This window comes from Urocitellus parryii, chromosome X (assembly GCF_045843805.1).
Source record: "Urocitellus parryii isolate mUroPar1 chromosome X, mUroPar1.hap1, whole genome shotgun sequence".
NCBI classification, from domain to species: domain Eukaryota; kingdom Metazoa; phylum Chordata; class Mammalia; order Rodentia; family Sciuridae; genus Urocitellus; species Urocitellus parryii.
The window spans coordinates 100,320,386-100,337,600 of NC_135547.1; the positions used below are offsets into that span (position 1 = coordinate 100,320,386).

Here is a 17,215-nt window from a genome sequence, read left to right on the forward strand (position 1 = left end):
AGAAAAGCAATACTCTACATTCTAAGAAATAATTTTACCAAAACATAGATGTATCACACATTAGTTTTTAAAGTACTTCAATGTCATTTGACTACCAACACTTGATTGAGATTGGTGAACACAGATATCCAAATTCTGAAGAGGAAATACACTCACAGAAATTATGTGACTTGCCTAAGGTTATACAGCAAATATCTGAGCAAGATTTCACATAGGTCGAACTTTGAATTCCCTGCAATAGAAGGCAACAGTCAAAAGAATACCATGGAGTGACACAGTTTAGAATATGAAACAAATCTTAGGAACAGTGAGAAGTTCTTAAAAGCTTCATTAGACAAAGAACATGAACCCAAGTAGAGATGTGAATGCAGAAGGGATGTTTAGGAACATTTCCCACCCAGCCTCATTTTATGAAGCTTTAGGTTTCTTTTCAACCCAAAGGGGTCTACCTTTGGGAAGTCCTAGTCCAATCCCTGGAAATCAATAAAATCAATACCTGTTTGAGAAATGCTTACAACAATGAATTGACCCAGGAGCTCTACACATTATCATGTTTAGAAAATGAGAATAGAAGTACAGAAACAACCTCATTTCACCAAGAAGTAAGAACTGATAACTTGAGGCAAGAATAAAAGCTTTTACTTCTAGAAGTAGGAGGAAAGATTGATTAGTCAGTAGCCACAGTAAGTGGTAACCACCAGGACATACTTCTAAACCTATTTGATCAACGCCTATTCACCTCATTCCAATCAATGACAACTTAACTTGCTTCAGAGAACACACTTCTGGAAAGCAATCACAAGGACAGCCTCACACAATTCAAGGTCAACCAATCAACCATAGACACATTACACTGAACATGCTTCACAGCGTCAACAATCATTTCACCCAAATAGTCATATTTCTTGTCAAGGTCAACCACTAAAGTCTCTGCAATGAAAAAACCTCCAAATACCACCATGATACAAAAAAATATCGGCAATATGCTTTACTTCTAAACTCTGCATGACTAATACAGCTGTCTCATACTTTGATAAGTAATGAATTCAGCTTTTTGTTTACATACTAGATAATGCCCTCATCTTTTGACAGAAGGTAAGCCAAGACTCTTCCTAATTTCTCAGAGCAACTCTGAACAAAAATATATTGTCTATAAGGGATGAAAACTACTCCAACTGCAAAAATTCACTTGAAGATCCTTGCCAGAGCCGAGTTTAGTGGGTACAAAAAAATACATTGGCTACCTCATACTTGGTGGAACACTCACCTCAAACCAATTCTATAGTACCAGAGATCACACTAGAGGAAAGCATTCATTAAGCAAGTATTCATTTATAATGAACTGCATCACAGACCATAGAGCCACATCCCAGAAATCAGAAACATCTTGCTGATCCTTTTTTTAAAAAATGCACACACCCAGGACCCTAGCCATATTAATTAAAATTGAAATTCCATAAGATGGGACTGGGCAGTTATGTTTTTAAAAGACCCTTAGCAATCCTGATAAGTATTTTTTCAGTCAGAAATAACTAGTACAATCTCTTAAGAGGGACAAGACCTGGACCCAGACTCTTAGGCAAAGACAACTAAATCAACAGAAAAATACTAGATACTCCCGAGCTACATCCAGATCCAGGAGACTCAAGATGAACCAACTCTGCTATTATCTACTGAATTTCTCTAGATCAATGGTTTGCAATCTTAATTGCACAGCTGAATCACCTGGGAGCTTATTTTTAAAATATCAGTGCTGGCACCCCACCCAGAACAAGTGAATCAGAATAGGACGGAGTCTAAGTATCTTTTTTAGGGAACTTAGACAATTGAGATGGACAAGCAGGATTGAGAATCACTGACCTAGATTGCTCAACTACCACCTGTGCCTAATCCACACCCCTTCATTTTTCCTAAAACACATGATGATGGCAAAAGTCCACCATATTTTGCACCAAGGACTAAAGAAAATATTTCACTACAGAATTGTGATCCTTAATTCCATCACTAAACTGTTCAAAATGCTTACTTGTTCAACTGACCAAAACCCCAAAGGAAAAACGAAAGAAAAACCCTCTCCTATCCCCTCCCCTCCCTGCTGCTGCCACATTCTTTTCTTGATGAATGTTTGGGTGCTATAACAAAAGAGGACAAAAATGTTCAGCCAAGAATGAAAAGCATGCTGTCACAGCAAGAGGGATAACAACCAAAGGAAGAAATTTAAGAGCAGTGACCCAATGATCTGCTTGTCTCCGTGAAGAGATAACTCAAATCAGAAGCTGCTGTAATGGGACTGAAGGAGGAGAATCATAATATATTTTTAAAGCATGTTTCAAATTGTGCATTAGTCATCCATGTCAAGGGTTTAGCATGCTTAAACAAAGAAACACAGTCCCAGATGACTTCCAATTCTTGGCATCTTCTAAAGTACTTACTTAAAACAGTATATAATTCTGAACAGTCAATGAATCATCATAATGTAGCTCATGGTAAGATCAAATCAAGGATTCTAGCTGTGATTAAAATGGAGAAAAGCATTTCTTTCTTTTTTTCTTTTTTGGAAAAAAATCAGCTAGCTTCTAAGCATTAAGCAGAAAAGGCTTAATGTTCCCCAAATGCTATAAAAGGTAACACAGACAACCTAACTACATATTGCATATGGAAGGTAAAGTTAATTAAATATGAAGACTTTGGGTTATAATATGCAAGTTCCATAACGAACAGCAAGATTAACACTATAGGAGCAGAAAAACAGCAAAGCAGTGATCAGTTTAACATAACCCTCCCATATACACACAAACACCATACCATAAACTGCTGCTCCCATACTAAATTAATACAGCAAGGACTGAATTAGGTCAGAAGACACACTGGGCATTCAACTGGTGGGAAGAAATGAAAAGGGCAGAAAATGTATTGGCAACCTTCAGAGTTACATTCCCATTTGTCCAGTCGCTGATGACTACACAACCTTATTTGCTTTAGTAAAGCTGTTACAACCTAGAACACTTCCCTTGACATCCAAAAGCTCTTTAAAAGTTTTCTTTTAAATGATACTAATACTTATTAAAGTACCCCAACCATTGCTGTTTTAGATGCTATGTTCAATCACTCTCAATCAACTGTTTATTTAATTAGTACCATATAATGTCGAGATGTAGATATAAAGGACTTCCAGTTAAACATGATGGATAGAACATATCCATTTACCTGGCTAGCTCCCAAAACTCCAATGAAATGACACTAAGAGGAAATTTTAAACCCAGAATAACAAAGAGAAGAGATGAAAGAAAAGTCAACCACAATGTTATCTTGGAAACTAAGAAAAAGCCAAATCTTTTTTTTTTTTATAGGAATAAATTTTTTTTATTGGTTGTTCAAAACATTACAAAGTTCATGATATATCATCTTTCATACATTTGACTCAATTGGGTTATGAACTCCCATTTTTACCCCAAATACAAATTGCAGTATCACATTGGTTACACACTCATGTTTTTACATAATGCCATATTAGTGACTGTTGTATTCTGCTGTCTTTCCTATCCCCTACTATCCCTCCTCCCCTCCCCTCCCCTCCCATCTTCCCTCTCTACCTCCTCTGCTGTTGTTCAATTCTCTCCCTTGTTTCCTCCTCCCCTTTTCCCCTCACATCCTCTTCTATGTAATTTTGTGTAACATTGAGGGTCTCCTACCATTTCCATATGCTTTCCCTTCTCTCTCCCTTTCTCTCCCCTGACTCGTCTCTGTTTAGTGTTAATCTTTTCCTCATGCTCTTCCTGTTCTGTTCTTAGTTGCTCTCTTTATATCAAAGAAGACATTTGGCATTTGTTTTTTAAGGATTGGCTAGCTTCGCTTAGCATAATCTGTTCTAATGCCATCCATTTCCCTGCAAATTCTATGATTTTGTCATTTTTTAGTGCTTTGTAATACTCCATTGTGTATAGATGCCACATTTTTTTTTATGCATTCATCTATTGAAGGGCATCTAGGTTGGTTCCACAGTCTAGCTATTGTGAATTGTGCCGCTATGATCATTGATGTGGCTGTATCCCTATAGTACGCTCTTTTAAGATCCTCAGGGAATAGTCCGAGAAGGGCGATAGCTGGGTCAAATGGTGGATCCATTCCTAGCTAAGAAAAAGCCAAATCTTATTTGCACCCAAACACCTGCGAAAGACAGGAGATAGCAGCTTCATGCACATCTGGAACTAGGGATGAAAGGGGGCTAAAATAAGAAGGATTCAGTAAACAGTTTTTTGAAGAGCAATTAGGTCCCCTCCAACTTCCTATCTCTGCCTTTTTCCCCATTCTATTATAGGTTCAGATTTTTTTTTCTTTAAAGGGTGAAACGAAAGGTCTCTGAACTGGAAACACAAGCACAGTGGACATGGATTCAACACTGAATATAGGAGCTTAACAAAGGTTTATATAGTCTATGGAGGCTCCCACATCCCTACCTTCTTTATTCAAAAATTAAAATATTCTTCTATAGGAAATCTGATCAGACAAGAGAAAGATTCTAAAGATATTGATCTTGATCTTAGTTCTAAAACTCAATGCCTCAAATTACCCAAATTAAAATCAGCAAACATGGGAATAAGTTTATGCATAGCTTCCAATCAGCCTTTTAGTAACCCCTCTTAAACATGTACAAAAATGAGCAAAACATAACCAGAAATTTGAGATAAAACTATAATATGCCATAAAACTTGACCAGTTTGGAAGAAACTATACAGAAAGAAGCAAATATTTTTCCCAAAATATCCTAAACTGTCAGAGGGATTTTAAAAAGATATTATACTCATGAAACATGAGCAAGATGATAAAATATAACATTCAGACCTCAAAAAGGAGCTCCTGGAAATTAACATATAAAACTGAAAAGATACAAGAGCAATAAGATACAGTAGGAGAGTTGCCAAGAAAGTGGAGCAAAAAAACAAAGAGGCAGGGACTGGGACTGTGGCTCAGTGTTAGAGCACTTGCCTAGCATGTGTGAGGCATTGGGTTCCATCCTCAGCACCACGTAAACAAATTAAATAAACAAAATTTAAAAAAAAAACAAAGAGGTAGAAAAATTAAGGGAAAAAACTTAGAGGATCAGTCTGGAAGGTTCAATTTCCAAGCAGAACAAAGAAAAGAAATCAAACACTTCAAGAAAATTTCTCCAAACTTAAGGACTTGAGTTTCTAGACTGAAAGGGTATACAGGAAAGAAATGAAAATACACATACATCAGGGCATAGGTGGGAAAATTTCAGAGCACTAAAAAAAAAAAAAAAAAGCAATCAGAAGAGGAAAGCAGGATTTAAGAAGAATCCGAATAACAACTGATTTCTGAATATTAATAACAATAACAAGATTTCATGGAGGAAGGTGGACAGCAAAATTTTGATGGTAAATGACATCCAAACTGCAATCCTATATTCAGCCAAACTATAAAATTAAATGTATAAGAGTAAAGCTGAGCATGCTGGAACATGCCTGTAGTCCCAGCAGCTTGGGAGGCTGAGGCAGGAGGAATGCGAACTCAAAGCCAGCCTCAACAATTTAGCAAGGCCCTAAGCAACTCAGTGAGACCTGTCTTTAAATAAAATATACAAAGGGCTGGGGTTGTGGCTCAGTGGTTAAGCGCCCCTGGGTTCAATACCTGGTACCAAAAAAATATGCGTGTGTGTGTGTGTGTGTGTGTGTGTGAGAGAGAGAGAGAGAGAGAGAGAGAGAGAGAGAGAGAGAAAATGTATATTTGCAAATATATATGTAAATATATGTAAAATAAAAGTAAATATATGTTATATATACATATGTATATGTATGTGTATGTGTGTGTATGTATGTATGTGTGTGTGTGTGTGTATATATATATATATATATATATATATATATATATATATATATATAGTTCTCACCCCTGTAAAGGCCTCAAAATCCATGTATCCTTTTCCAGAAAGTTCATAGAAAATTTGTTCCATCAAAATGAAGGAACAAATCAAGAAAGTGAAAGAATATTTAGGATAATGATGCCCACTGTTTTAAAGGCCCATAGAACATTGGTGCAGGTTTAAGGTCAGATTGCAAAAATGCAGATAAAATTCCAAGAGCAACAGCTAGTAAACTGATAAACATGTTATTGAGTACTCAATATTTGGCACATAATAGACATTCAAAGAATGTTGAATTGCACTGACGTGCAAAAGAATAACTATAAGCTACAGTATATGCCCAAATTCAAACATTGTGCAAAATTTTATGATCTTATTGTTAAGATTTTTCCATTCTATATAATCCAAGTACCTAAAATTTCTGGATAACAAAATAAAAAAAAACATTTTGACTACTTTTAAAAATGTTTTCCCCAAAAAAAGATTAGTGATGCTTCCCAAATGAAAAAAAAAACTGATATTTCACCATAAGAAAATTTAATTGCACAATTGATAAGCTAATTACCTCCTTACATAGTCAAAAAGAAATCAAATCCAATAAACAGAGAAACAAAACAAAGGATATTTCTGTTCACAAAATTATTCAGTAGATTTAGATGTGATGGACTTAAATCTTAGCTTAGAACTCAGATGAGCATTTAAAAATCAAAACAGTTTATCTGGTAAAAGTAACATATTTATAAAGTTTTCTTGCTTGTTTTCAAATTATATTCATCATAAAGGTGGGATGATTTGTTTTACATAAGGCAAGATAGATATCCTTTTTGTTCAAGCTTAACAAATTAAATTACAGTTAAAAATTTAGATAACTAAAATGTCTGGCAAACTAGGTCACAAAAATATGATTGAAATATCATTAGGATAAGCAAGTCCCTGTAAAGTCCTCTATTCCATTTTTCTATGTTATTGGCAAAAGCACATTTAAATTGCCACCTGCAGACTTAAAAAAAAACAGTTTCAAAAAGCCTCCTCCTATTGAGATGAGCTAAAATAAATAACTAAGCCCAAGAGTAGTCAATAAAATTTCATTATTCAATTATTCCTTAAGTAAGCAAATATCTCCTGAGTAAATCTACTAAGTGCCAGGTGCTGTTTGCCAATATTTAAAGCACAATAACTTACTCTTAGGTGGTATTTGTCCTACCTTTCCTTTAAACCTGAAAATGAAGCATACAAATCAAGGAAAATAAAGGATCTGTTCACTTAGCATACAGGTGATATTATTTAACTAGAAAACCATCCTATTCATTAGAACACAATTACATAAAGAGCCACCTACCTTTTGTCTTCAAATAAAGAATTATGATACACCATAGAGAATGTCTTTCTTCCATTTCTTAAAACATGTAATTGTTTTAAGCATGCACTGGTTCCAAATACCAATAAATATCATAATCTTTGCATGAGGCTCCATATGTCTTCTTAGGATTTACTTCTATGTAAGCCCGATACAGCAGAAGTTGCTGGCACTGTTGACATTTTGAGCCATATAATTCTTTGTTGCATATTAGAATATTAGAATGGTGAGCAGCATCTGTGGCCTCTACCCACTAGATGCAATAGTGCCCCAAAAATGTGCTCAGACATTGCCAAATATTGGGGGAACTGTCTCCCATTGAAAATTATTAGAGAAAACACCTCAGAAAGCGAGAGTGATTATGGACAGAAGAGGTGTTCGGGTAAAACAATGATCTCTCATTCATAATTGTAGACTTCTGGTTTCGTATATATGCTCAAGTACATCAACCTTCCCCATATTACTGGCCATTTGACTGTTTTAAGGTCCAATGTCTTCTAATCCTAAATCTTAATTGAGGTAAGGGAAGAAAAGAAGTCCAATTAAAACAACTCACAGTGGTAGAGCACTCATTTAGCACGTGCAGGGTCCTGGATTCGAGCCTCAGCACCACATTAAAAATAAATAAATAAAATAAAGGTATAGAAAAACCTCATAAATAACATGAAGGAAATATTTCAGCCTAATATTTCCTCCATGTTCCACTTAAAAGAATATCAAGGTCATCATTTGTTAATTAGTTAGCATAATTCCAGAAGTTTGACAAATATTTGAGTACTTACCATATGCCACACACAGTTCTAGGTGCTGTAGAAAAGATTAATGCAGGGGGCTGGGGCTGTAGCTCAGTGGTAGAGCACTTGCCTGGCACATGTGAGGCTCTGAGTTTGATTCTCAGCACCGCATATTAATTAATTAATTAATTGAAGGTATTGTTTCCCTGTACAACTAACAAAAAAGATTTTTTAGGGGCTGGAGTTGTGGCTCAGAGGTTAGAGCACTTGCCTAGCATGTGTGAGGCACTGGATTTGATCCTCAGCACCACCTAAAAATAAAATTAAAAAATTGTGTCCACCTATAACTAAAAAAATAAACATTTTAAGATTTTTTTTTAAAAAAAGACTAATGTATCAACTCCATTTACTGAATTGAGAAATCACTCTAACAAACAACTTTTAACAGGTAAATCTTTGTGACACTGGATTTGGTAAAGGATTCTTTTTATGACACCAAAAGCATGGGCAATGAAGGAAAAAATAGGTTAGCTGGACTTCATTAAAATATTTTTTAAAACTTTTATACTTCATGTATACCAAAAAGAAAGTGAAAAGATAGCCCATAGAATAAGAGAAAATACTTGCAAATTATACATCTGATAAGGGTCTTAAACCCAGTATACATTAAGGACTCTTACAGTTTCACAATAAAAAAGACAAATAATCTAAATAAAAATTTTAAAATGACAAAAGATATAAATAGACATTTCTTCAAGAAAATATACCAATAATCAATAATCATGTAAAAAAGATGCTCAACATCAATATTCATTAGAGAAATTCAAATCAGAACAATTAGATATTACTTCATACCTACTAGGACGTCCACAATTAAAAAGCCAGAAAATAACAAAGAATTGACAAGAATGTGGAGAAACTGAAACTCTCACTGTTGTTGGGAATGTGAAATGGTACAGTTGCTTTGGAAGGAAGTCCGGCTATTCTTCAAACAATTAAACATAGAGTTACTATGTGACCTAGCAATTCCACTCCCAGATATATATCCAAGAGAATGTAAATATGTTCACACACCAAAAAAAAAAAAAACTGGTACATGAATGTTTATAACACAATTATTCTAGTAACCAAAAGGCCCAATCAATCCAATGGTCTACCAATGAGCAAAAGAATAAATAAAATGTATTACATTCATACAATGGAATATTATTCAGCCATAAAAAGGAATGAAGTAGTGATACATGCTACAATGTGGATGAACCTTGAAAACACTATACTAAGTGATAGAAGCCAATCACAAAAAGGCAAATATTCTTGACTCCATTTATAGGAAATGTCCAGGATACGAAAATCTACAGAGATTGAGAGTAGATTAATAGTTGCACAGGGCAAGTAGGAGGGATTTGGAAGGGGTTAGGAGAGAATGTAATGACAACTAAAGAGACAGGAAAGGGTTTCTTTTTGAGATGATGAAATGTTCTAAAATTGTATTAATAGTGTGAATATACTAAAATATATACTATTTATATATTGTTTTTATTTTCATATATTATTATACTTTAAATAGGTGACTTTCATGGCATATGAATTATGTCTCAATAAAGCTGCTTTCAAAAAACAGCATTCAAGATCCACTGGAAAACATGGCTTTGCACCATGGCTTATCAACAAAAATGGCTTTTTTAAAATACCCTCACACCTAGAGAGATCTCATTCTTCTGATTGTCAGGTGGGAAGTGATCACTGAATGCTATTTAAACTATTGAAAACATCCAGGTAAATATTTTATTTGTGAGTACAAAAATCTTGAAAGTTAAAAAAAAATTAAAATGAAGGAACTTGCCCAGGACATAAAGTACTCGGATTATAGGTGTATTAGGGGGCTTTAAGTAATCAGATTCATGGTGTAGGGGGAGAGGTAGAAGCACAGAGAGTTAGTGAGCTCATATGAAAAGCCTAAATCTGGAAGACCCCCTTCTTTACCAGCTTGCAGAGATGCGAAGAGAACAAACTTCCTTCCTGAGCATTATAAACCTTAGGAGGCTAAAAATAATCTCCCATATGATTTACTCCAGTAACAAATAGGAAGTCAACTAAATAATAAAGGGACAAACAAAAACAGATTTAAGGAAATGCATAAAAAACCAAACCAATTCCCAGGAATGACTACTGGGAAGTTTCAGCAATCAGCATTATTGCTTTTCCAGGCAAACATCTGATGATAGGATCTGTACGTGCACAGCACACAATTCCACTACTGAGATGTTTCAACCTGTGTTGTTTTCAGTCCAAATAAAGTCCATTTCTATGTTTGCCTAATGCAATCTACTCTATCCTCTCTCACTGCAGAGCTCCTGGAAAGCCAGTCGAGTCCATAGTTTTCCAAACCTGAAGAATCACCAATGTCAGTGACAAGGAAATGTCCGGGGACATTAGAGATTTTTTTTCTTTTAATCCTTAATAAATCTCAGTTTCTGCCCTGGCTGTTGAAAACAGTCCAGTTCACCATCAGGCCGACTGTGGGTACCTCAGACAGGACTGTGCTCCAGTTTCAAAGCAAAATTAGGGCTAATCTGGAAGGGGGTGCGCAAGGAGAAAAACAACCAGGGGCGGGACTGGTTTTTCCTACAGTGCCTCAGGTTTCAAAATGACTGCCTTGGAAGATGAAATGACCCAGATTATTGGGGAGCGGGGGGCGCAGATCTTCATTCCCCTGCGGAGTAGCTGTGGCTTGGTATGCAAATGGAGACCTGGGGGAGGGGGCATATCTACACGGAAAAAGAAAGAACAGGCAATGGTCTTTAGGTACCACCCACCTCTCCAAGTGAATCACTGCAGTGTCAGCCCCGCACTGATTCCACTTGCCAAACAGGATGAGGTAAGGCACAAGCCTGGAGCCCCCCTTCCTCCCCCTCCTTCTCCTCCTCTTCTCCCTCCTCCTCTCGCTCCCCCTCCTCCTCCCGCGCGCAGAAGGGCGCATCGCTCAGCGAGGTGCACCATGCAGCCCCCAGCGGCCCTGGCTGAGGGGGCTGACGTCACCCTTCTGCATTGAGCTTCAAGGACTGGTAGCAACACCAGTTAGATGGGGAATAGAGTTGGGGCGCTATAGCTATCACCAAGTCGCAGGGGTCCTCCCCCAGGACACTGTGAATTGGGTTCATGCAGTGAACAGAAGGACAGGATGAGGAGTAATGGACGAGAATGAAAAGGGATCTATCTTCTGGGTCTCCGAGAAACCTCAAAGATGCCCCTGGCTTATATAAGACCCTCTCCCCTCTGCGCGCCTCCACGCGGTGGCTGCGCCCGCCACCCTTTAGTGCGCTTCGGGGACTCGATCGTCCTTGCTTAAGCAGGCAGAGGGCTTTGGGCGCCTCTCTCCTGCAGCCCAGCAGGGTCGCAGATAATTGGGAATCTGGGATCAAACCTCGCGCTCCCTCGCGGGTTACTAGCCCGCCACAGGTTAGCTCCAAGAGGCGCCAAGAACCGGTTGGTAAGGTAGGGTAGTAAGGGGAGTCCAGAAACGAAAACGGACAAATAAACCCGCAACTTTCCCTAGGGGCTGACCCTATCCCTCGAGCTTAAAAAAATAAATCAATACATTAAAAAATAATTTTTATAAGGTCGACAACCTGCAGGCACCCCCACCACGCAGCCAACTGCAGCCTGCGAGTCCAGGGTCCGAGCAGCCCGGACCTGTGCCCTGTGATCCCGCAGCCCCGACCCAACACCTCGCGCCGGTCTCCCTAAAAAGGGGGCCAAAATTTGGTTTGGGGTTTGGGTTTCCCCCCACTTTCCTTTCTAAAAGAAGAATATCATCACCCAAACTGATGGACAGATGCCCGGCCCCCGGCCAGGTGTGGGCACTCACCCAGAAGACGAAGGAGTAGATGATGAGGAGGGTTTTGAGACAGGTTATCACAGGTTTGGTCTCCATTCTCCTCGATGCCATACTACAGAGCTCCGGCGGCGGCGGTGGCGGCAGGCGGAGGGCGGGCGCGCGGGAGGGGGGAGGAGGCGGGGCGGGGCGGGGCGGGGGTGCGTGCTGCCAGAGGCCCCGTGCGCGCGCAAGCGAAGCCTTGCGCGTGAGGGAGCGCGCACCCTGCGGGAGCTCCCGCCGAAGGAGCAGGCTGGGCAGCCACTGCGCATGCTGGGAAGGTTGCCTGGGCCTGCAATCCCGCGCAAGCTCAGACCCCCAACCGAAGTGAGGGTGGGGCTGGGGAGGGGAAAGCAAGAAGTCTTGAGACACTTGAGAGGTCAGGGGAACCTCTCCCAGGCCTCCAATGTATTTGGGTTTCTGCTTTCTACAGTGTAGGGTCTTCTATTTGCAAGATGTCTGCACCTGGCTTCATGAAGTTTATGGGCCCCAGTGATCAGTCACGTTTCTACATTTGGACGCCCAGCTGGTCTCAGATGAAGAGGCCCAGTAGTCATGTTCTTGGCAACAAGAAGGCCTTGTCTGTGTCAGAAACAAACTGTGACAGGTGGACAGAGATACAACTGGATGAGTGGTAAGGAACCTAGGAACTCAGACAGAGACACAAATCCTCACCACCTCATGAATCTACAGCCTCCCCAGGAGCTCCATTTTTTAGATTTCCTCACACTTGGAATTTTCAAAGCCAAATATCAAGAAGATTCTGTATGAAACATCATTCTCACATATAAAATGTTTAACAGATAACAGTTTGATGGGCTTGAGAATCATTTGCCCCACCTAACAAGTACAGACCACCTCACACCATAAAGAAAACTACATCAACGAGGTCAAAACAATGTTCAAAAACAACTTGAAAATTCCTCCAAATATTAAATAAAGAGTTTCCATAAGAATTTCATTCTTAGGTATCCAACACAAGAGAGATGAAAACATGCCCATGCATGTACACAATTGTACATGAATGTTTACATGACCATTATTCATAATAGCCAAAAAGTAGAAAGAACTCAGATGTCCATCAAATGATAGATTGCATATTTGTAAAATGGGAAATTATTCACAAGAAGGAATGAAATACTACTGATACATGCTATAATATAGATGAGCCTTGAAAATAAACTTAGTGAAAGAAGTCAGACACAACCAGATATTGAATGATCTACTTGTAAGAAAAATCCAGAATAGACAGATCCATAGAGACAAAATAGATGAGTGGTTGAGGAAGACTGGAAAGAAGTGACTATTGATGGGTAGGGGCTTGCTTTTTGGAGTGATAAGAATGTTCTGGAATTAGATAATGGCAACGGTTGCACAACTTCGTGAATATACTAAAAACTACTGAATCGCATGACTTTTATTGCATGTTATTATATCACTATAAAAAAAGTACACTCCACCCAAATTTCCCACAGCTGGTCTGTAAAGGAACACAGTACACATCCTGTAGGAGATTTAGCTTGATTCCTAAGAGAATGTGTGGTCACAACAACACTGCTATCACAAGCTAACTCAATTCTGGGTTAAGGATACCTTTTTGTGAAAGAGTGAAAACCAGAGTCAATAAAACTTGGCAAAAACCTTTCAGAGTCAGTTGTTGTAGGAGTAATTATTACCTTCAATGAGTTACACATGGTCCCAGGTCAGTGATGTCATTACATCAAGAGGGCACAAATGTGATGAAGAGGAAAATCTGGTTAAGGTAATGATCAATCCTTGAAAAAGGGGTAGTGGAGAGGAATATGGCTGCAGATGGAAGAAGGTTAGGGATAGAGTAAGCAAGGTGTATATCTTAAAAAGGGAGGCTGCATGTTAATTGTCTCTGCTGCTTGCTCATTTTCATCATCTGGAGAGTGTTTTTTTTAAAAAAAACTATGAATGCCTGTGTCCAATCCCAGCTATTCTGAGTCATTTGGTATGAGGTAAAGGCTCTGCATTTTAAAAAGCTCCTCAGGAGATTCTAATATGAAGCAAAAGTTGAGGGCCACTGCTCCCACTGTGCTAAATTTAAAGCCAAGTTCAGAAGGGAATCTTCTTCACTTTTACAGTCCCCAGGCTGATTTCCTTCTATTACTGAAACAAGGAAAGGATTCTGAAGGGTTCAAACCTAGTTAGTACCCTCAGCCTCAAGAGGTCTTGCCCATGTATAACTACTTTATAAAGGGATCAGAAATCCCATTGTCCAGCCCAACAGAAAGTCTAAGTGTCATAAATAATTTGATGAGCTGATATATGATATTCACAGGTGACATCCATCAGCCTAAACTAACTCCTGATTTCACAGTTCATCTGGAACTTTTTAGAGTATGTAATTGAGTGTTGATTCTTGAAAACCTGGAGTGCCCTAATAAAAATAGACTGTTTAAATATAAATAGTAACATAATTCATAGGTAAATTAAAATACCCTCTAACTAGATCCTGGCTCCTCAGATTGTGGTTTGTGATAGAGGATGACAAACCATTCCAGTTTGCCAAAAACTGAGGTATTTCCTTGTATCCATGACTTTCATTGATAAAACTGGAAGCCTTGGGCAAATCAGAATAAGTTGGTCATCCTATCGCCAAATTAGCAGTACTGAAATCCACCAGGAGAGCCTGTTGAAAAGATAAAACCTCAAGTCCTATGCCAAGTCAATGTTAACACGATCCCCAGCCATTCAGATGCACAGTAATTAGTTTGTCAGGCAATCACTGATTGAATAATGTCCCCAAAAAGATATATTGAAGTCCTAACCCTAGTACCTCAGACTGTGACCTAATGTAGATGTAACATCATTGCAGATATAATAGTTTAAGATGAGGTCATATTGGAGTAATGTGGACCCTTGATCAAATATGAATGGAGTACTTTAAAAGAGAAAACATGGGGAAAGGGCCATATGAAGACAGAGTCCTATGGGGCAAAAGCCATGTGGCAATAGAAGAGATTGAAGTGATGCACCTGCAAGCCAAGGAATGCCAAGAATTGATGGTCATCTCGAGAAACGAAAAGAAGCAAGAAAGAATTCAACCTAGAGTCTTATACAAAGCATATATGTGAGCTGGCTCCAGCTTTCTCTGCCACTACTCCCCCTTTGGCCCTCCCCATCAGCTGCCTTGGTGTGAACAAGTGGGCTTCATTCCTTCTGAGGACTTTTCATACTGGCCAGGCCTGTTTTTTTTTTTTGTTTTTTTTTTTTTTTTTTTTTTTTTTTCATGCTTGGCCCCCTGAATTCTGAATGGTTCATCCTTTTCTTGCTGTTACTCAAATCTCAGTATAGACATCACCTCCTCAGGCCATTTCAGCCAAAAATATCTACCCAGTTCTAATTCTCTGCATAGTGCTTCTCTAATATTTTCATGTTTGTGTTATTGGTTTTTGTTTTGTTTTCCCATGTCCCTCACTGAAATGTCAACTAACAGGGAAAGGCATTTTTGTCTTGTTGACTATTGTATATTCTCAGAACCTAGATGCAGTAGGAAATGAAAGAAAATCACTGAACAGATTATTGGTGCATAGTAGTGAGTGACTAAATGGATAATTGTTGACTGGTGGAATAAGGGTGTCATAATTGAAATGGGCCTTGAAGTATGAATAGGGTAATGGTGGTCTTTGAGGTCTGGGTAGAAGTTCACCACAGGCTAGAAATAGCTCTAACAAAGTCAGCTTGAACTAAAACAGAAAGCTTACTCAGAAAAATGGGAAGGCACACTGTAGGACCTAGAGGAGGAAATGAGGCAGAAATGTTGGCTGAGCTATGGTAAATGTAGGCCTCACTCAGACTAAGGCCAAGTTAGATTCTCTAACATAGATGGCAAGAGCAGTGAAGCGTCTCAAGGTAGTAGAATGCTTATACAAAGTTTGAGCATATGTTCATTCATATATAGTTCTATTTTTATTGATATATCTGGGTTGTTTCCAGAATTCCTAACTGATAACCCCAAATCATTTTTATCCCAGGAATCAGAAATGTCTGCAGAACTGAGTTTGGATCTTCAAGGGTATGTTTTTTAAAAAGTACTCAGGAAAAGACTCAACCAAAAGGGGAAGGGAACTGAGCTTGGCAAACTTGGTTCAAGGGGACCTGGTAAGCATCTGATGGTTACTTAGGTTGACAGCTTGATATAAACATGGAATGAGTGAGAGATGCAGGCCCTCACCTTTCCTCCTTAGATTGCCCCTGAGCCTTGGGAGTTAAGGAGATACATTTTTAAAAGGCTAGATTAGGGTGGGAAAAGTCATAAAGAGATTGGGAGCACACAAGGTTTCATAGCCAATATAGCCTGCTGAACAAAAAATAGCAGGGACAAAAAGTACTGTTCTCATTTTAACAGAATGACAGTTGAATGGCTCAGAACATGGGGTGGGAACATAAGAGACTCAACTTCCTTTAAAACAGAACAAGTGAAAAAGAAGGAAAAGGTCAGTGTCACTTAGTAACAGGACTGTATTAGTAAGACGGATAGTGGGAGCACTCACTGATGGCTAGGAATACTGGGTAGTAAATACATGTGTTGCTGGAAACTTCCTGAACATATTGGAAGAGATTTGAAAGGAGTTGTAGTTCCCTAATTCTTTTTTTTTTATACCAACAATGCCTCATCTATAAATTCTCCTTACAAAAAAAAAATACATGTACAAAATATATCTGTAAGAATACTGGTTTACATAAGCCATTACCAAAATGGTGAAATTAGAAACAATGCAAGTATTCATCAATAGTGATTCCCGTCTGGAAAGGTGGCACATGCCTGTAATCCCAGCAACTCAGGAGGCTGAGGCAGGAGGATTGCGAGTTCAAAGCCAGCTTCAACAACTGCAAGGCACTAAGCAACTCAGTGAAATCCTGTCTCCAAATAAAATATAAAATAGGGATGTGGCTGAGTGGTTAAGTACCCCTGAGTTCAATCCCCAGTATCAAAAAAAAAAAAATAGTGATTCACCATATATTCATTCTAAAAAATTATAGGGTTACCTACTCTTTGCAGATACTTTTTTAAGCACTGCAAGTACAGCTGTGAACAACAATAACAAAAGATCCCTGTCCTCAGGGAGCTTGTACTGTATTGGTGAAGACAAACAATGAGATAAATTTTAGCATATGCATACTATAGAAGCCTATGATATGATGTTTAAGTATTAGATACATTTACCTGTATTAAAGCAAAAGGTCCATCAAGATAAAATATATTATATATAACTTTTGACATATAAGTTACAGAAGAGAATCATAATATCCTGCTTCTGTGATTATAATCATATAATTTATTAGGTGTTCATAGGAAAAAATGGATAAACTTCCATGGTGTTAGGGAGAAATTTCACCTC

General features: G+C 38.4%; 1 protein-coding gene across 1 annotated transcript in view; it reads right to left on the bottom strand.

Annotated features, from left to right (window-relative positions):
- Positions 1–11,960, bottom strand: part of Tspan7 (tetraspanin 7) — a 122,646-nt gene extending 110,686 nt beyond the window's left edge. The window contains exon 1 of the mRNA XM_026387568.2: positions 11,841–11,960. Within this exon, the coding sequence (XP_026243353.1) occupies positions 11,841–11,921 (81 nt within the window). The 5' untranslated portion in view covers positions 11,922–11,960. The remainder of the gene's footprint in view (positions 1–11,840) is intronic.
- Positions 11,961–17,215: the final 5,255 nt, after the last annotated feature.